Source organism: Orycteropus afer, unplaced genomic scaffold, assembly GCF_000298275.1.
Source record: "Orycteropus afer afer isolate SDZICR_OR568_19922 unplaced genomic scaffold, OryAfe1.0 scaffold00080, whole genome shotgun sequence".
NCBI classification, from domain to species: domain Eukaryota; kingdom Metazoa; phylum Chordata; class Mammalia; order Tubulidentata; family Orycteropodidae; genus Orycteropus; species Orycteropus afer.
Window position 1 is genome coordinate 6,803,958 of NW_006921667.1, and position 21,129 is coordinate 6,825,086.

Consider the following 21,129-nt stretch of genomic DNA (forward strand, 5'->3'; position numbering starts at 1 on the left):
TGGTCAATGACATGAGACAAAGTATATTTGAACTGCTGTATGGAAAGTGAATTTGCTCTGTGAATCTTCACCCAAATCACAAAAACAAAAAACAAACAAAGAAAAAAAGAATGGCTTTGGTCAGGTTGTCAGAATGAACCATTCCCAGGAGAAGGATGTCATGCTTGGTAAAGTGGAGGGTCAGCAAAAAAGGGTAAGGCCCTCAACAAAATGGATTGACACAGTGGCTGCAACAATGGGCTCAGGTATAGCAAGGACTGTGAGGATGACGCACAACCAGACAGTGTTTTGTTCTGTTGTACATAGGGTCACTGTGAGTCGGAGCCAACTCAATGGCACCTAACAAGAAGAAGAACACTTGATATTTAGTTTGTTTGGATAATATTTTAATAAAACTAATTTTGGGACATATATTTTCCTTTCAGGGGTAAAGTTGCTCTACCAAATAGTGATCATAACAACTGATCTGTTTTGGATGTTGCTATAGTGACATGCAGTTATATATTTTGTTTTTAAAAAGGGGGGATAAAGAAAAAGAAGCACCAGTTTAGCATAATCTTAATGTCTGCTGTTTGTCATAGTGAAATTGTAACTCTTGTTGTGTAGGAGAAAAGTGAGTGTGTTCTCTGAACGAGCCTTTGTGCTTCTTGTCATGTTACGCAGTGAACTCTTTTTAAGGTTTAATCAGTGGTTATTTTCCCAACTCCATGTTTCTCTAAGGAATTATTTCACACATGGACCTTTCTTAGCTGTTTTCTTCAGTGATGGAGTATCATGAATGTGAGTCATTATGTAGCTGGCATACATTAAGCAAATCAACTTACAGATCTGGAAAAAAAAATGGTGCCCATTAAGCCTACTGCCCATGTAGCCAACCCATTAATTGGTGTTGCAGGGCCTGAGTGGAAAGGAAAAAGAGGGAATTTTGGGGGGAGTTCTATACCTGCACTATTTGCTAGCCACTAGTCTCATGAGTCATTTAAATTTAAATTATTTAAAATTAAATGAAAGGAAAATTTTAGTTTCTCAGTTGCAGGAGCCACATTTCAAGCTCTCAAAAGTCACACATGGCTAGGAGCTACCATATTGGACAGATAATTTCCATCACTGCAGAAAATTCTGTTGGATTGCATGAATCTACATCCTGGCTGGGGTGTATGGGTTACACAGTTGAATGCATTGTCAAAACTCATGAACTGGCAAAGTATTTCATTTATAAACTTTACCTTTAAAAATAATGAATGCAGTTAACACTACACAGGTGAAGTGTATTGATATTTCCAACTTACTTTGAAATGTATCAAAGAATAGGAGGCATGTATAGATGCACTGATGTGTGTTAAAGCAAATAGAGCAATATGTTAACTATGGAATCCAGGTAGTAGGCATGTTTATTCCACCGTACAGTTTTTTCAACTTTTCTGTATTTTTGAAAAATTTCATTAAAATAATGGAGAATAACACATTGAGCACTTAGAGAGTGAATACTGGGTTGGAGGAGCACTGTGTGTGTGTGTGTGGGGGGGGTCAGAGAATAATCTGAAAGGTTTACTGCAGGAATTACATTAATTTGTTCATGATGCAGGGATGAACTATTTGATCCCTGCCCTTTATTCTAGGTAATGCCAAGGGAAAGTAAACAGTTGTTTCTGGATGTTGAGGACCTACTGTGTGCCTGGGTTGGGGCATGGATCAGTGTGATCCCACTGCCCACATAACTCAGTGCAGTGTGTAAGGCATTTGACTGCTAACCAGAAGGCTGGCGGTTCAAATCCATCAGCCACTCCTCGGAAGGAAGACTGGGCAATCTACTTCTGTAGAGATACTACCTTAGAAACCCAAGGAGGGGTTGCTATGAGTCGAAATTGACTCTACGGCAGGTTTTTTTTTGTGTGTGTGTGTGTGTGTGTGTGCCACACTGCCTCCCTACTGTCCCCTGCCCATCTCTCTGACTTCATTTTGTATTTACCCTTCCTTCATACTTCCAGGAAGATCCAAAACTGTCAGCTCTAAGAGGATGGGCACTTTGTTTGCCACTTAATATCCATTGCCAAACACATAGGGGGCACTCATTCAGTATTGGCCATAGAAATACATGAATGAACATTTTGGTCTTATTGGCATTCTCTCAGTCTTGAGCACTCACTCCATGCCTCATGGCCTTTGAATTCACTGCTCTTGCTCTCCAGGACCACCAGTCTCCTGGGTTTTCCCACTGCCAGTTGTTTCTAATCAGTAAGGGCTCTACCTGAGTGTCTGCTCCTCCAGAGGCCTTCCTTAACCACGCAATCCAAACACACCCTGTCCATGTGGTTGTTAGTTGCTGTCCAATTGACTCTGACCCATGGAGACCCTACAAACAAAAAGTTGCCAAGTCTTGCACCATCTTCATGATAAACATGATCAATAAATAATTTTTTGATATGCTTATTTGAAAATCACCAGTTTTATTAAAGCTCTGTGATGTTCTGCCAATATCAACCTCTTCACAGACATTCGCCATCCAGCAGAGACCCTCAACATGGATGTCGTCCTGCTTTGGTCCCTTTATACTATTGTCACTGTATTTATGTTGCATATTTTGTAGGTTTGTTTGCTTTAGCCTGGCTGCTTCTCCAAAATAAAAGTTCCAAGACAGTGGGAACTTCGTCTATTTGCTTACCACAGTATCCCCAAGTCCAGAGTCCAAGACAGTGGGCACTCTATCGTCGCTTGAAAGACACAGGTGCACTCAGTTGGGCACACCGCTGTTCTACACCCTACTGTTGCAGTGGGCGGAAGGGGGCATCTCAAGGCCCAGGAGAAAAAGTGAAGAAGGGATAGCCCTGGAAGGCGCTCAGGCGGTTCCTGAGGCCCCGCCTTCCAGGGCCGCCTCCGCGGGGCACCTGTCCTTTTAAGCGCGTGCCCGGCCACCCGCACTGCCGTGGGCGGATGCGCGCGCCGCAGCCTCGCTCTTGGGCCGGGCCTGCGCGCTCGTCCCCGGCCGCCGCGCGCCAGCCGGTGGGCTTCTTTTCAGATGTGCGATGGCCGTGGGTTGGACCCTGGCGCCTGTAGCGGGCGCCTACGCGGGACTATGATCCGGCTGGGGGGCAAGTGTCTGCGGCGGCCCCGGGGGGCCCCGACTGGGCGTCTGGAGGCGTCTGGTGGGGTGGGCGGCCGCCCCCTGCGAGTGCTGGTGGACATGGATGGTGTACTGGCCGACTTCGAGGGTGGTTTCCTCAGAAAGTTCCGCGCGCGCTACCCCGACCAACCTTTCATCACGTTGGAGGACCGGCGCGGCTTCTGGCTGTCGGAGCAGTACGGCCGGCTGCGGCCAGAGCTGAGCGTGAGCACCCTGGCTGCGCCCTGGGAGCCGGGCGGGGGCTGGAAAATCGAGACCCCCGGGAGCCTGGCGGGGAACCGAGGCCCCCAGGAGCCCGGGAAGGGGTGGATTGAGACCCTGGGAGCCAGGACGGAGAGATTGAGGCCCCAGGGGCCTGGCGAAGTGACTGAGACCCCTGGCGGGGAGACTGAGGCCCCAGGAGACGAGGCCCCACCAGGTGACCTTGGGTGACCCCGCACCCGCTGAGCTTGGGTCTCATTTACCATAGGGTCCTGCTGAGGCCCAAGCGCATTGCCACTCAGCCCCAATACAGTGACCTTCCTGAGGGCTTTTACAAATGCTCCCAAACCAAAACCCATGACCATGGAAATGATTCCCACTAATAGGGACCTTATAAAACAGAGTAGAACTGTCCCATAGGGTTTCCAAGGCTGTCAGTCTTAGGGAAGCAGACTCACATCTTTCTTGTGCAGAGTGGCTAGTGGGTTTGAACCACCAACCTTGCACTTAACAGCCCAACGCTTAACCAGTGCCAGACCATGGCTTCTCTTTACAAATACAGGAAAGTACAAAACATAACCCAACTCTCCATCTACACTGACATTTTAATTGTCATGGTTTTGTTATATAAGTAATGCAGTAAATGTTAAAAGTAAAGCCCTCTTTTACATCTACCAGAGTCATTGCCCCCTTTCTTCCTTCCAAGCATTGGATGGATATTTTTATCTTTCTTTTTTGTCCTTTTCTGTGAAAGTATGGCCTCCAGAAGTATTTGACACCCCGAGAGCTTGAGTGACTTGATGTATATCACATAAAGAGAATGGGCATCCCTGGATGCCAGATGATTGATGATGATGATGATATTAGAGCCTATTTTGTGACCACAGGTTCACTGCATTATCTGTTCTGTGTGGTAGACATTATGATCTCCATTTTGCAGATGAGGAAACTGAGGCTTGGAGAAAGTAACTAACTTGCCCAAAGTCACACAGATAGTAAGGAGCTCAGCCAAATTCAAACCAGATTTCTCATACACGTTGTCATTCCCCATCCTGAAGTCTTGTTCTCTGGCCCTGCTGCCTCTAACAAGTGACATTTCTTATCACTTAAAAAGTGCACCTTGAACAATGACGCCTATAATATTTGAGGGACAGGTATTAGAAAGGAAATTGAATGCCATTTCTCTTCAAGAACACTAGACACTTCAGGAGGTGACTTTCATGGAGTCCAGCATTCTGACTGCTCCTAGTCCTGATACCTAATTAAACACTTTATACAGGAGAAAATGCTCTGGTAATGTCTACAGCCTCAGTGATAGACTTCACTGCCCTGTGTGTGAGTGTTCATTTATAGGCAGTGAACAACATTGGAGGGTAGCCTCTTATTTCCTCCCAATAGTGTATTATGTGATGTGACTAAGCCCATTCCTAACTCTGAGAAGCACAGTGGCTTTTTCAGTTCTTTGACAGATGGACAGATTCCAGGTTTTAGGCAGTGGATTCCCACTCTCTGAGTACAAGGCAAAGGATCACAGCTTGTGGGGCAGTAAGGAGGGAGCTTGGGGAATGATCACTGATTTCTTCTGCTTCTGGAACGTATCAAAAAAACCAAAAACTACATCTGTTGCCATCAAGTTGATTCCTGCTCAGCGACTCTATAGGACAGAGTAGAACTGCCCACTGGGTTTCTATGGAGCTGCTGGTGAGTTCAAACCACTGACCTTTCAGTTAGCAGCTAAGTGCTTTAGACTTAGGGGGTGAAGCATCTTGATAGCACTATAGCAGCATTGTAGGAAAGTTTAGGGAGATGAAGAGATACAGCTCACATCCTCCCAAGTCACAGATGCACAGCACAGCCCACGGCAAGAAGTCCCTGAGTCTTGTTTGAATTGGCCTAGTATCTGAGTTAAAAACAGTAACCAAAACAAAAGCCCAAAAGCCCAGCAGCTTATGTATGTTGGCATTTCTACTTTACAAAGTACTGCACTATCTGTGTTCCCTTTGATCTTCACAGTGCTCTGGAAGATAAGCAAGGCAGATATGGAAAGCAGAGCTCTTTTTAACTAACGTAGAATTTTAAACTGTTAGGACAGTTGATGAAACACCCAGGAGAGGGGATATATCTTGCCCAGGGTTTCAGAGCAACTTAGTGGCAGGTAGGGACTAGAACAAGGGAAGGAAGCGAGGCTGAGATGCTGACATTATGTACTGGGCTTAGTGCTAGGTGCTTTACTTATGGTAATGTATAGCCAACTCTTAACAACCATGGAAGGAAGGTACAGACTCCTGTCTTCACTTTACAGTTAAAGAGAATGAGGCTCATTGAAGTATGGCACTTAACCCAGTTGCACCCAGCAGAGGCCAGGACTTTCTGTCTCATGAGTGTGCTCTTCACCACCTCTGTTTGAGTTGGAGGTCTGAAAAAAATCTGTGAGCTGTTTCTTATTTATAAACTGGGGACTGCAATCTTTGCTCTTTGTGGGTTGTGCAGGTCAAATGAGAGAGAACATATATTGGGGATGAGTATTCATTTGCTTACCACTTTGTAGCTAATAAGAGCATTGCCAGCTATGATCTCCAAGTTGCTCTACCCTGTATATGCACTATGCTGGGGGTTGGTTTTTAGTTACTTAGAGCTGCTGTAACAGAAATACCACAAGTGGGTGACTTTAACAGACAAATTTATTCTTGCAGTTAAGGAGGCTAGAAGTCTTAATTCAGGGTGCTGATTCTAAGGGAAGGCTTTTTGTCTCTGTTGGCTCTAGAGACAGATCCTTGTCTCCTTTCAACATCTTTGTTGCGTGTTTCTTGGAGATCTCCATGTGTCTTGGCATCAGTCATTCCCTGGGTCTAGGAGGTTCCCTGTGTAGGCACCCTGGGTCATCCAAAGGACTCACTCCATTCCTGGCTCTTCTTTCTTGGTGGTAGTAGGTCCCTGTGATGTCTGTTCACTTCTTTAATCCCTTTTATGTTTCAAAAGAGGTTGACTCAAAAAACAATGTAATCTTGTAGATTGCATCCTGCCTGGTTAACACAACTGCCTCTAATCCTGCTCATTAGCATCATAGAGGTGAGGATTTATAACACATAACCAACAACCCAAACCCACTGTCCTCGAATCTGTTCCAACTCATACCAACCTTATAAGGCTGAGTAGAACTGCCCCATAGGCTTTTTAAGGCTGTAAATCTTTACAGAAATAGATTGCCTTATCTTTCTCCTATGGAGCGATGGTGGGTTCGAACTACTGACCTTTTGTTTCACAGCCAAGTGCTTTAACCACTGTGCTACTACAGCACCCTTATAACACATAGGATAATTATATCCCATGACAAAATGGAGGATAATTACATAATACTGAGAATCATGGCCCAGCTAAGTTGACACATTTTTGGTAGACACAATTCAATCCATAACAGGTCAGTTGTTCTTGCATGTGTACTGGCAAAGGCACTTTGGGGATTGAAATTTCTACTTCCCAGAAGCTGAGATTTATCTCCCCTCTTGCTACTACTTTCTCCATATCCTGGCCCTAGAAAGGTATGACATTCTGAAAACCTGATCCATCAAAATAAGATGGGAGTTGGGACATGTGGGCTCTACTCCCAGCTTGACCACTGTCTTGCTGTGTGTGATATTAGGTAAGTTCCTTTCTCATTCTTAGTCATGGTTTTCTTATAAAACAAGAGTCTGCATTTTTGGCTTCCAGATTTTAAAAGCAACAGAATCCTTTTTTAAAAAAATTACTTACTGGCACCCAGTGCACAAACAGTAAAGCAGAGCTGTTCTTGTTGATAGGAGTTGAGGAGCCTAGAGCTCTGCCCAGTGGCTTTCTCCTCCCCTCTGGGCCACCATACCCCTATCTATGCATTCCTCCAGCTCTAAAATTGTAAGACTCTACTGCCATGGTCAGTCTTCATGGTATACTGGGCTATGAGAATTGGGCCTAGGAAGCACATGGTTCCTGTTGATGTCCCTCATCCAGCGATGGCCCGGTGACACACTGTACATCTCCAAGAGCTACAAGGAAGCTATGGGGGATGTCAGATAATTGTATCAGGGGAGTTCACATCTCCTTACTCTTTAGCTGTTTTCCCTTTGCTGTATCCCTACAGAATGAAAGTCCATCCTGGAGAGGGGATTGTATGCACACAGACTCATGCAACCCCCTTCCTGTCCCTGTAGGAAACATATCCTTGGGGGTGTGTGAGCGAGTGAGGGGGAATGTGGAAGCCCCACCCTCTCTGCTGCTGCTGCTGCCAGCCTTGCTATCCTCTTTGAGGAGAGGGCAATGTGCTGCTGAGAATCCTGGAAGTAACCTGCTACTCTCACCTCCCCAGGAGAAGGCCGTCAGCATATGGGAGTCGAAGAATTTCTTTTTTGAACTTGAGCCTCTGCCAGGGGCTGTGGAAGCCGTTAAACAAATGGCCAACCTAGAAAAGTAAGTTTGTATTCCTACCCCAGTTGGACCACAAATCCTTGGGATCTTTGGCTGTGTTTACACCTTCTTCCTGCCATTACCTTTCCTCCTTTCCCTCCTCTTTTCTTCCTTTTCTCTCCTACGCCTCTGCATAGAGCCTGCTTGTCCCACTGTCACTGGACCAAGCTAAAGCTTAAATGGAGAAAACACGCTCAGTGTATAGGCTATTAAGATGCTTTAATCCACTAACTTGAGAAAATATCTAATTACTTTGATGTGGTTTGCTTAGTATTCATTTGTTCAACAAATGAAAATGAAAATGAAATGAAAAGTGTTTAAGAACTGATTCTGATAGAATACTGCTAGGCACTGGTGATATGGAAATGAGCATAATCTGGTCCTTGCCCTCATCTAGCTTACATGTCAGTAAGATAGCAGACATTCAAACAAAGGATAGTGTAAGTGAGTATGATTACAAATTGAGGTAAGTGCTGAAAAAAAAGACAAGGTGTATGAACAGGTATAATGACAGACCTAATTGAGAAATTGGAATTTAGAAAGGAGGAAGGGTATTGTTTGAGATATTTTTGTTTTGTTGTTATGAAATGAGTGGTGCTATAGACTGAAGCCCCTACTCACAGTAACCATTACATACTGTCTTCTAATCTCCTTTAATACTTTCAGATGTATTTCCTGATAACTTTTGGTTAACAGTTTTACTGTTCTTGTTAGGTGCTGTCAAGTCATCTCTGACTCATAGCGACCCTATGTACAACAGAACAAAACACTGCCCAGTCCTGTGCCAGCCCCATGATCCTTGCTATACCTGAGCCCATTGCTGTAGTCACTGTGTCAATCCATCTTGTTGAGGGCCTTCCCCTTTTTCATTGACCCTGCACTTTACCAAGTATGATATCCTTCTCCAGGGAATGGTCCCTTCTGACAACATGACCAAAGTAGGTGAGATGAAGTCTGGTCATTTCTTGCTTCCAAGGAGCATTCCAGCTGCACTTCTTCCAGAAAGATTTGTTAGTTCTTTTAGAAGTCCATGGTACTTTCAGTGTTCTTCACCAACACCACAGCTCAAAAACATCGACTCTTCTTAGGTCTTCCTTGTTCGTTGTCCCGCTCTCATGTGTGTGTGAGGCGATTGAAAATACCATGGCTTGGGTTAGGTGCACCTTAGACTTCAAGGAGATATCTTTGCTCTTTAGTACTTGAAAGAGATTTTTTGCAACAGATTTGCCCAATACAATACGCCATCTGATGTCTTGACTGCTGCTTCAGTTTTATTGGGGTCTACCTTAAATTTCATCCATTTAAAGCATACGATCTAGTGATTTGTTAGTGTATTCATAAAGTTGTGCAACCATCACCACATTCAATTTCAGAACATTTTCATGACCTTCAAAGAAATCTTGTACCCATTAGCAATCACTCCCTGTTTCTGCCACCCCTCTGCAACTCTATCTATATTTATTCTGTCTTTGTAGATTTTCATGATTTGTCTCTATAGACAAACTTTTGTGTGGATGCATAGACATACAGTATGTATTCTTTTTGACTGGCTTCTTTCACTTAGCATGATATTTTTGAGATGCATTATTGTAGCATATATCAGTACTTTATTCATTGTTATGGTTAAATATTCTATTTTATGGATAGGCCAATTTTATTCATTTATTGGTTGATAGATATTAGGTTATTTCCACTTTTTGGCTTTTATGAATAATGATGCTGTGAGCATTCATGTATAAACTTTTGTGTGGATGCATGTTTTCATTTGTCTTGGGTAGATACCCTATGGTCATTGTAACTCTATGTTAAACATTTTAAGCAATTATCAAAACTGTTTTCCAAAGTACCATCTTACATTCCCATTTGCAGTATATGAGGATTTCAGTTTTCTGCATCCTCATCAACATTTGTTATTGTCTAACATTTTTATTTTAGGTATGAAAGGAGCTTTGGTGGTACAGTGGTTAAAGCATTAGGCTGCTAAAAGGTCAGTCGTTCAACCTTACCAGCTGCTGTGTGGGAGAAAGATGAGACAGCCTGCTTCTGTAAAGATTTACAGCTTTGGAAACCCTATAGAACATTTCTACACTGTCCTTTAGGGTTGCTATGAGTTGCAATATACTCAGTGGCAGTGGGGTTTTTTTTGTTTGTTTGTTGGTTTAGTGGATGTGAAATGGGTGAGGTTTTGATTTGTATTTTCCTAATGGCTTGTAATATTGAGCATCTTTTCATATATTTACTGGGTCTTTGTATATCTTCTTTATATAAATGTCTATTTAAAATTTTTGTCCATTTTTCAGTTAGTATTTGTCTTTTTTATTGTTGACTTTTAAGAGTTTTTTGTATAGTCAAGATACTAGTCCCTTATCTAATATATGATTTGAAAATATATTCTTTTATACCATGGATTGGATTGTTGTTTCAGTTTTTTGGTGGTGTCCTCTGAAGCACAAACATTTTTAATTTTGATGAGGTCCAATTTATGTATTTTTCAGTCTTGTCACTTATGGCAAGATATGGTGTCATATCTAAGAGAAAATTATCTAACCCAAGGCCATGAAGATTTATCTCTAGGTTTTACATCTAATAAGTCTATGATCCATTTTGAATTAATACTTTTGGCTGGTGTCAGGAAAGGGACCAATGTCATTCTTTTGCTTCTAGCTATCCAGTTGTCCCAGCACCATTTGTTAGACTGTTCTGTCCCCCATTGAATGGAAAATTAAAATCATTTGACCAGAAAAATAAAAGTTTGTTTCTGGACTTGGAGAACTTTCATTGGTCTTGATTTTGCTTAAATTTAGTAATCATCGGAGTGTAGAATCCAACAGAAGATATGATTTGGCCTTTATTGTACCATATAAATGTCACCAAAAATTGTCAATGTTCAGAGTTCTAATGTGATTAGTAGGAATCAGAGAAACACAAAATGCATAGAGTTTAAGTTGTATTGTTGGTTTTGTCTGAACAGTAATTAAAAAAAAATTACTGTGCTTTGGGTGAAAATTTACAGAGCAAATTCATTTTCCATACATATATGTATCCATACATATATATCCATACATATACTTTGTTTCATGACATTGACTACAATTTCCCACAGTGCAACAGCTCTTTTCCCACTTCCTCCCCATAGTTACCTCTTCCCTGTGTCCTTCCCTCCCATGTACTCTTGCCCCCTTAGCTGTCTCCCTGTCTATATGTGTGGGCTTCTATTTGCCCATGATTGATCTCTCCAAAGAGTGTATATACCTAATGTAAATGTTCAGCTCATATGCCTGTCTTTTGTTTGGCTGGAATCCCAGGAGTGGGTTTGATTCCAGATCTGAAAGGCAGCTAGGGGCCATAGTCTCAGGGGTTCCAACAGGCTCTAGCAGACTAGCAAACCTGGTCCCTTTTTTTAAATGATTTTCAGTGTTGTTCCACATTGTTCTCCCACTTTGTCCAGGATCTCCTACATAGATCCCCCTTTGAGTGGTTGACAGTGGTAACTGAGCACTAACTATCTAGTTCTTCTGGTCTCATAGTCATCTAGGCTGAGGACTGCACGGTGTACCGGTCACTTGGACTAATTGTTTCCATGCATCTTTGGTTTTCTTCATTCTTTTGAACAGTAATTTTATCTTTGGATGTGAGTCCAGGTCCTGCAAAGTAGTAGTCTTCATTGCTGAGGCTGGGATATGAGGAGATATATATTTTATGATATTAAAAAATATATGAAGTCATTTAAAATGTGCCAGGCACTGTTATAAGTACTGGAGATATAGTGGCAAATAAGACATCTACAAGCTCAGATCTCAAGGAATTTACAAACCAACCACATAATTTCAGATTGTAATAGCATTGTGAAAGAAATAGACAAGGTAATGTGTTTGAGAGTAAATGGGAAAGGGACTACTCTAGGTAGGGTGGCAAGTTTTCTCTGAGGAGGTAACATTTGACTTTAGATCTGAAGGTTAAGAGTAAACTAGGCCAACAAGAGCCAGGGGAACATCATTCCAGGCAGAGAAAACAGCAAGTTTAAAGACCCTGGTATGGGTAAGGATTTTGCTTATTTGAGTAACTTGTCTCCTTTCTAGAAGACAAGTGTGGCTAAAATTTAGTAGGGGATAGGGAATATGAGAGTAAATGAGATTGAAGAGAGAGTGACATGATCTAATAGAGGTTTTGAAAACATGGATTTGGGGTGAAAAATCTGGATAGACATTCCTATAAAACAGATATACAAATGGCCAATAAGCACATGTAAAAATGCTCAATCTCATTAGTCATGGTTAAGTGTTGTCAGGTTGGTTTCGACTCATAGTGGCTTCATGTATAACAGAGCAAAACACTGTGCCATCCTCACATTTGTCCTGCAAGATCCCCACAGTCATTGCTATGCCTGAGCCTATTGTTTCAGCCACTGTGTCAATCTGTCTCATTGAGGGTCTTTCTCTTTTTTGCTGACCATCCTCTTTACCAAGTATATATCCTTCTCCAGATCCCCCTGATAAGATGTCCAAAGTATGAGAGGTGAAGTCTCTCCATCCTCGTTTCTAAGGATACTTCCTGCAAGACAGATTTATTTGTTCTTCTAGTAGTCCCTGGTACATTCAATAGTCTTTTGCCAGCACCACAATTCAAATGCATCAATTATTCTTCGGTCTTCCTTATTCATTGTCTAGTTTTCACATGCATATGAGGCGATTGAAAAGAACATGCCTTGGGTCAGGGGCACCTTAGTCTTCACAGTGATGTCTTTGCTCTTCAACACTTTGAAAAGATCTTTTGCAGCAGAATTGCCCAATGCAGTACATCATTTGATTTCTTGACTGCTGCTTCCATGGGTGTTAATTGTGGATCCAAGTAAAATGAAATACTTGAAGACTTCAGTCTTTTCTCCATTTATCATGCTATTGCTTATTGGTCCAGTTGTGAGGACTTTTCTTTCTTTATGTTGAGGTATAATCCATACTGAAGATTGTAGTCTTTGATTTTTATCAGTACGCACTGCAAATCTTCTTCACTTTCAGCAAGCAGCCTTGTGTCATCTGCATATCAAAGGATGTTAGTGAGTCTTCCTCTAATCCTGGTGCTGTGTACTTCTTCATTTAGTCCAGCTTCTCAGGTTATTTGCTAAACACACAGATTGAATAAGTATGGTGAAAGGATACAGCCTGATACATTCTTTTCCTGATTTTAAACCATGTAGTATCCCCTTGTTCACTTTGAACAACTTGGTCTATGTACAGGTCTATCTACAGGTTTCTCATGAGCACAAGTAAGTCTTCTGGAATTCCCATTCTTCTTGATGTTACCCATAATCTTTTGTGATCCACATAGTCAAATGCCTTTGCATAGTCAATAAAACACAGGTAAACATCTTTCTGGTATCCTTTGCTTTCAGCCAAGGTACATCTGACATTGGGAATGATATCCCTCATTCTGTGTCCTCTTTTGCCTCTAGTTTGAATTTCTGGCAATTCTCTGTCTATGTACTACTGCAACCATCTTTGAATTCTTTTCTGTGGAATTTTATTTCTATGTAATACAATTTTTGTATAGTTTCTGTATTCTTTTGGATCATCTTTCTATGGAATGGGCCCTAATACAGATCTCTGCCAGTCGGTTGGCCAGGTATCTTCCAAATATCTTGGCATAAATGAGTGAGCATTTTCAGCCTTGTATCTGTTTGTTGAAACATCAATTAGTCATTAGAGAAATGCACATCAAAATCACGGTGAGATGCTACTTTACACTCAATAGAAGGGTTATAATGGAAAAGCTTGTACTCGGATGTTCACAGTGGCATTATTCCTAATAGCCCAAAAGTGGAAGCAACTCAAATGGCCATTATGAAGGGAAAACATGTGGTCTGTTCATACACTGAAATATTATTCACCTATAAAAAGAAATGAAGTACTGATACATGGTACAACATGATGAACCTTGAAAGCATTAAGCTAAATGAATTAAGTCACTTGGAAAAGAACACATACTATATGATTCCATTTATATAATTGTCCTAAAAAAGCAAACCCAGAGGATCAGAAAGTAGATTAGTGGTTGCCTAGGGCTCAAATATAGCAACGATTGTGAGGATGGTGCAGGACTGGGCATTGCTTTGTTCTGTTGTACATGGGGTCACTATGAGCCAGAGCCTACTCAGTGGCACCTAATAATAACAAGGACTGAGAGTGGGAATGGTTAGTGAACATAAGTGGGCATGATATTTCTTTTGGGGTGATGGAAATGATCTAAAATTAGATTACGCTGATGCTTATAAAATTCTATAAATATACTGAAATTAATTTAATTATGTACTTAAAGTAGGTGGATGCTATGATATGTGAACTAAATCTCAAGAATTAAAAAAAATAAGTCTGCTCATTTTTTTAAGAAAGGAATAAACTATTGATACATATAAGAACATGGATGAATCTGAAAATACTTGGGCTTGATAAAGGAAGCCAGACGAAAAAGAGTATATACTCTATGATTCCATTTATATTAAAGTCTATAAAAAGCAAACTAATCTTCAGTGACAGAAAGCAGATCAGTGATTACCTGGGGTTCAGGTTGGGGTTGAAATGACAGGAAGGAGCAAGTAGAAGAGATTACAAAGAAACAGGGAAACTTCAGGGTGGTAGATATATTTATTTTGATTATGGTTATGGTTTCACAGGTATACCTATGTCAAAATTTATCAAACTGTGCACTTTTAATATGTGCAGTTTATTGTGTGCCAATTATATGTCATTAAAGCTGTTTTTAAAAATATCAGCCTGGATGCTGGATGGAGAATAACTTGAAAGGGGCAGAGTTGGAAGTTGAGAATCCAGTGAGATAGGGATTGCAGCAGCCCCCGTGAATAATAGCAGAGTTTTGCACTAGATGGTGACCGTGGAGTGAATAGAAACTGACAGACTAGAATATACTGTAGAGGTGGGAGGTGGAACTGGTAGAACCTACTGATGAATCAGATGTTGAGGATAGAAGAAAGGGAGGAAAAAAGGGTGATTTTTAGTTTTTTTTTTTTTTTTTTTTGCTTGAGCAGTTTAGTGTCAAGAGCAGGTTGTAGGGGTGGGGGAAAGTGTTCCATTTTAGAAATACTGAGCTTGAGATGCAGATGCAACATTGTTAGATGTCCAAGTGGAGCTATTTAATACATCCTGAAGCATATGAGTGTGGTGCTCAGGGAAGAGATATGGATTGTAAATATAAAGTTGGGAGTCATCAGCCTAGATGGTATTTAAAGCCATTGCTGTCTCTGAGGGGAAAGTGTAGATAGAGAAAGCAGCAAAGGGTTGGAACCCATGTCGGGCCATTTCTATATGTAGAGATGAGAAAAGAGACCAAGCCAGAGCAGCCAGTGAGGAGCAAGTATGCCAGGAGGGTGGGACAGTCAGAGAGATGTTTTCAGAAGGGGGGCATAGTCACATGTAGTGGATGCTGGTGAGTTAAGAATGGGTAAATGTTCACTGCCATGGTGACCTGAAGGTCCTTGGTGACAATAAGAAATTTCTGAACAGAGGCAACAGGATTAAGGTTGAAGGGAGTAGAAACAGGAACAGGAGGTGAGGCAGTCCAGATAGCAAGGCAGGACATCTATGAAGATGTATTTTGCTGGGAAGGGAGTATAGATATGGGGTAGTGATTGGAGGGTATGTGTGGGAAGGATAAGGTTTTGTATATATTGTTTTAGGGTGGGAGTTACCAGAAGATGTTTGATCCCTTAGAGAAGGAGTAACTGAAGAAGAGGAAAGAAACAATATTGTGGGGACCAAATCCTTGTGAAGAATAAAAGAAGAGAGAATCCAGAGTAAAATGAAGAGCTTGGCTTTTGAGAAGGAAGGATATTTCTTCCTCCTGTGTAAAGGTGAGGGAGAAGAAAATGAATTCAGATATAGGTGAGCTTCTAGATTAGTGGTGAGATGATAAGGAAGTCCCATTGGCTGAGGAATTGGGGGCAGGTATATCACACCATTCTGGAGAGTAGCACAGTGGACATATAGACTAAGGTACTGTCATAAGTTTGCCAGGCCCTCCTGAATGCTTGGGGTTTGTGGCCATGAATTTAAGGTAAAACTGATCAAACGGATTATGTGATTTTTTTTTTCTCTCTCCCACAACATTCAGTGACTTGACTGCAGGTTGGAGAAGTTTGATGGTTGGGTTCTTCCAGGGATTTTGCCAGCCTCTTGGAAGAAGACAAATGCAAGAATAGTTTGTAGGGTGTGGTGCAATGAGTTCCTTATGTGGCCTTTTACCTGTTTGGAAGAATAGTTTGGGAGATTTTTCCCCTAAGCTTGGAGAAGTTGTTACCTTTGCCCTAGTTCTTTGGAGAAACAATTTGGATGGAGGGTGGGACTCCAAGGTTGTTTTCTACCCTAGAGGATTTGTTACTTTTGCCCAGGGAATTCCCTGGGTTGATTGACACATCATGGGTAAGCTGTAAACAACTTGCTGGTTTGATACTTTTGCCTGGTAATTAACAAGATCGGAGTTGATTGGCATCTCATAGTTAAATGAGTATGGTGAGGGAGGCCCTGCCTAAAAATTGATGAGGCTCAGGATATATAAATGACTAGAATGCAACCAAAACCAAAAACCAAATTCACTGCTGTGGAGGTTCATAGCGACCCCTACTTGGGTGTCTGAGGCAGTATCACTATGGGAGTAGATTGCCCAACCTTCCTTCTGTGGAGTGGCTGGTGGATTTGAACCGCCAGCCTTCTGGTTAGCAGTCAGATGCCTTAGGGACTATGCCACCAGAGCTCCTGCCTAGAATGCAGAGAGGTTTAAAGAGAGACACTGGCTAAGAGCTGGGCTAGCAGAGAGGCAGAACCTTATGGGATCTGAGTGGTTCTAAAGTTGCTACACTTCACTGGCTGTGAGCTGGGCCAGTTAGTAGTGCAAAGGCTGACAACAGAGAAGCCTGATGACAGAGAATGGCAAGAGAGCTGAGCAGGCTGCTACAGTGGCTGTCAGCTGGGCCAGTTAGTGGTAGAACGCCTGATGGCAGAGAGGTCTGAGAGTCTTAACAGTAGAGAGCTACTGCTAGAAGAGCAGCAGCTGAGAGAGCTGAGTGGGACTGCTACACTGGCTATAACCTGGGCCAGTTAGCAGCTGAAAGGCCAATGTAGATAGGCCGATGGAGGGGAGTCTTGATGGCAGGGAGCCCGGTGGTAGAGAATCTGATGGCAGAGAGGCCAATGACAGAGAGGTTTTCATGGCAGAGAAGGCAACCTCCACTAGAGGAGGACAGTGGTGCTGGCTGAGAACAGTCTTAGAGCTGTTCCAGTGGAGAAGAGAGCTAGTATCTGCTCAATGAACCTTTTTGCTCTGAGAGCTTCTGGCTGGAAGTTGTCCTTCACTAAAGAAGGGAGAGATGTGCTCTCCTCTTTAGGAAACCCTCCAGACCTTCCTGATACTGATCCCAAGTTGTAGTCTATTATTTCCATAATAAACCACACACACACACACAAAACCCAAACTTGACAACCATCAAGTCGATTCTGACTCATAGCGACCTCCTTTGGGTTTTGGAAGCAGTAAATCTTTCCATAGTAGATTGCTCAGTCTTCCCTCCACTGAGTGGCTGGTGGATTTGAACTACCAACCTTCTGCTTAATGGTCAGATGCCTTAGGCACTATGCCACCAAAGTTCCTTTAATAAACCACACAACTGTAAATATTGTTTGAGTTCTCTTTGGTCATTGTAGTGTATTATTGAACCCTGCAGAGAAGTAGAGAGTTCTGTGAGGGGAACTGTTGGTGTCAGAAATGGTGAAGAAATTAGAAAGCAGCTGTATGTCTGACCTCCACTTCACAGGAACAGCTTTGTGTTGATCCTGATTCTTATCCCTCGTGAATTTAGGCATTTTATATAGGGCCATAGAACTGAAGCTAGATAAAGGAGGGACGTGAAGCTGCAGGGGTAGGGGTGGTGAGGGAAATGACAAATGGTACAGTTCAGTGGACTGTGTGTTCTGATGAGGCTGAAGAATTGAGTGGAGGATATCAGAATAAGTGTGTTGGTAGAAGTGTGGTTCTTGGAGATTATAAGTCTCTGGTGTGACATTGGGAGATGAGATGAAGGAGGAGGTTTTTGCAGGTGAGAAGGGTTAGGAACTGAGAAGCTGCATGTGCACATTTATTATTTAACTATTTGCATGTTTGTTGAAGTCCTAGAAGATGATGGTAAGAGTGAGAATGGAGGAGCAGAGAGTGAGCCGGTGAGGTGGGTAGAGGCAATAAAGGGCAATACCTGGGACATTGTAGATGACAACAACAAGGAAGTTGGCAGGGGTGTGTAGCTGGATGGCTTCAACAGCAGTGGAGAAGAAGGAAGACATTTTCCTCACTTTCCATCTCTGAAGTATGTGGGGTGTGAGGGAGAAACATCTTTCACTTCAGAGCCATGCAGGGGAGGTGAGTTCTTAGGTGAAACTGGTTTCTGTACGGCAAGAGGTAAGAGAATGTTCAGGAGAAGTTAAGTATTTAAGAGATTACACAGGAACTCGGATGGTACTGCCCTGGAGATGGGATGGATATTGCCATAGTTGGAAGAGGGTTGCTGAGAGAGTTCAGACTTCAGGTAATAATGAGAAGGCAGAGGGACCTGGTAGTCTTACACATGATTCTTAGGGGACTAATTTGTCAAAGAGAAAACAAAACAAAAAAGAATGAGGTAATCTCAGCTTTGTGTGGAGATGTTTGGGAGCAGATAGTTCTGTTCAGGAGAAGCTAGGGCCCTTAGGCATGTGGGTAGCAATCAGGCCCTGAGAGGCCCTGTGATTATCTGTCCCTACATCTATTCAGCACCTGAAGCACAAAGACTCCAGGAAAGGAGTGTTCCTCAGTCTCAAGTCTATCTGGAGGGGACTGACACTGTTAGGGAGGAGCTTAGCCCAGTATGGACTGGGGGTTCTCCTCTTTGTACTCCTTTCCACTACCAAGTACTGATCATACTTTGTCATAGATTTTTTGTTTTGTTTTGTTTTGCTTTTTACTTAAACTTTGCATTACAGAAGGCCTTGATTCTCCCTCAAATAACTCTCTATGCATCTTTTGCCTGTCTCATTGGTAAATGCTTCTTTCAGTATTTTCCTGTTCAAATTCCAGAGACAGTGTCCGATTAACCCAATTAGCCTTTTAGGTTGTTGTTGTTGTTAGGTGCCATCGAGTTGGACCCGACTCATAGCGACCCCTCCTTGGGTTTCCTAGGCAGTATCACTACAGAAGTAGATTGCCTAACCTTCCTTCCGGGGAGTGGCTGGTGGGTTTGAACTGCCAGCCTTCTGGTTAGCAGTCAACTGCCTTAGGCACTAGCTACCAGAACTATGCAAAACAGTTCCTAAGTCAGATGCCTCCCCAACTAATTGCCTATAGCTGGGGCCATTGTATAGGGTAGACCAGGCATGGTTGACATCTCTGGTATGGAGGGCAACATAGGCCAGTATCTTTTCTCATGGTAGGTGCCAGGCAGGAGCAGGCAGGCAGGGGTGATAAAGGCCTAGTGGGACTCAGGCTTGCAGTTCACTCTGCTTTTTCTTCTTGGCAGCACTGATGTCTTCATCTGCACCAGCCCCATCAGGATGTTTAAATACTGTCCTTATGAGAAGGTAAGACATAGATCTGCTCTGAGAGAAGCCTGGTGCTGGTCACTGTTAAGGAAGACTGCACTCAGAAGGCTCAGCTGTAAGGATGTGGACACTGAGTGCTGGGCTGCCGAAACAGCCTTGTCTCCCTCATACTCCCTGGCTCTTCTCCCATGTGGTCCTTCCTGTCTCCGTCCAGGGTTTCCTTCTCTGAATCTTCTTGACTGTTCATCTGAAATCCCATCACTCATTTGGAGCCTGGTTAAGATACAGGGTCTGGGAAGGGTGACCCATACACATTTTAGTAAAACATGCTTTACCAGATTAGCCATAGCCTGTGGCATAGTTCCTAAGGCATTTGACTGCTAACCAGAAGGCTGGTGGTTCAAACCCACCAGCCACTCCTCGAAAAGAAGGTTGGGCAATCTACTTCCATAGTGATACTGCCTCAGAAACCCAAGGAGGGGTTGCTATGAGTTGGATCCAACTCAATGGCAGTGAATTTCGTTTTTTGGTTTTGAGAGTTGGCTTGTTAAGGGTGAGACAAGGAGAGAAAACTTGCCTGTAGAGGGGTTAGAAGCAACCCAAACCCAAATATAAAGCATATGAATTTATTTACATGAATAATCTAACAAAGGTAAAACAAGTAAATCACATTTTGCTATGCACCAGTTTTATTGTGTTTATTGCACAGAAGTGGTATTGTGTGCATTTAAAATTTTCTGGAAATTGGGAATCTGAGGTTGCTAAACCAGAGCAAAGATCTTTTGTCCAGGAGGGGACATTCATACTAGAGGTGGACTCAGGGGCCTTGACTCTCTCTTGTTTTGGGGTTTCTGAGCAGCTCTGTGTGATTCCAGGAGTATGGGGTTTGAGCCCAGACCCTTGCCTGCTCTGGGAACTCTGTGCATATCTGTATGCCCGAGTTCTTTGTAAGGTCTCCACACTGCCTTTCCTCTCTCTGACTTCATACTAGAAATAACATGTGCATGCTCTGCTGACAGTGAGTGCCTTCTGTGTGCTTTAAATGGAAAGGGAATTCACATTTACTGAGCTTTTATGATGACATTATGTGAGGCACTTGATGCCCACCATTCCATTGCATCTTCACCATACCCCGTTAGGGAGTTATGCTTACTCCCATTTGACATGTAAGGAACTTGGGAAAGTTAAGTGATTTTTACTCATAGTTAGTGAATAAGGAGTTAGGTTTAGAAGCCATGTCTGCTATTTCTAGTAGAGCAGTGGTCCCCAAAGTGTGGTCCCTCAACCAGCAGGGGCAGCATCACCTGGAAACTTGTTAGAAATGCACATTTTCTGGCCCTACCTCAGACCTTCTGAATCAGAAACCGTGGGATAGCAACCTGTGTATGTTTCATTTTATTGTGGTAAAAAGTATATATATAAAAGTTGCCATTTTAACCATTTTAAATGTACAATTCAGTGACGTTAATTTCTTTCACCATGTGTATTATCATCATCACTGTCAGCAGTCTGTTTTAACAAGCCTGCCAGGTGATTCTGATTTATCCTTAAGTTTGAGAACCAGTGGACTGGAGTGAGTATTTCAACTGTAGTATCCAGGATAGAAAGAGCCCTGGTGGCACAATGGTTAGGTGCTCGGCTGCTAACGAATCCACCCAAGTGGTTCTGTGGGAGAAAGACTTGGTGATCTCCTTCCATAAAAATTACAGCCAATAAAACCTTATGAGGAAGTTCTACTCTGTCACATAGGATTGCTTTGAGTTGAAATCTACTTGATGGCACCAATAGCAGTCAGGATGG

The 21,129-nt window shown here is 42.6% G+C and overlaps 1 protein-coding gene across 1 annotated transcript in view; it reads left to right on the top strand.

Annotated features, from left to right (window-relative positions):
• The first annotated feature begins 3,073 nt into the window (after window positions 1–3,073).
• Window positions 3,074–21,129, top strand: part of NT5M (5',3'-nucleotidase, mitochondrial) — an 80,193-nt gene continuing 62,137 nt past the window's right edge. The window contains exons 1-3 of the mRNA XM_007941444.1: window positions 3,074–3,325; window positions 7,662–7,762; window positions 19,308–19,368. Coding sequence (XP_007939635.1) covers window positions 3,074–3,325; window positions 7,662–7,762; window positions 19,308–19,368 — 414 coding nt within the window. The remainder of the gene's footprint in view (window positions 3,326–7,661; window positions 7,763–19,307; window positions 19,369–21,129) is intronic.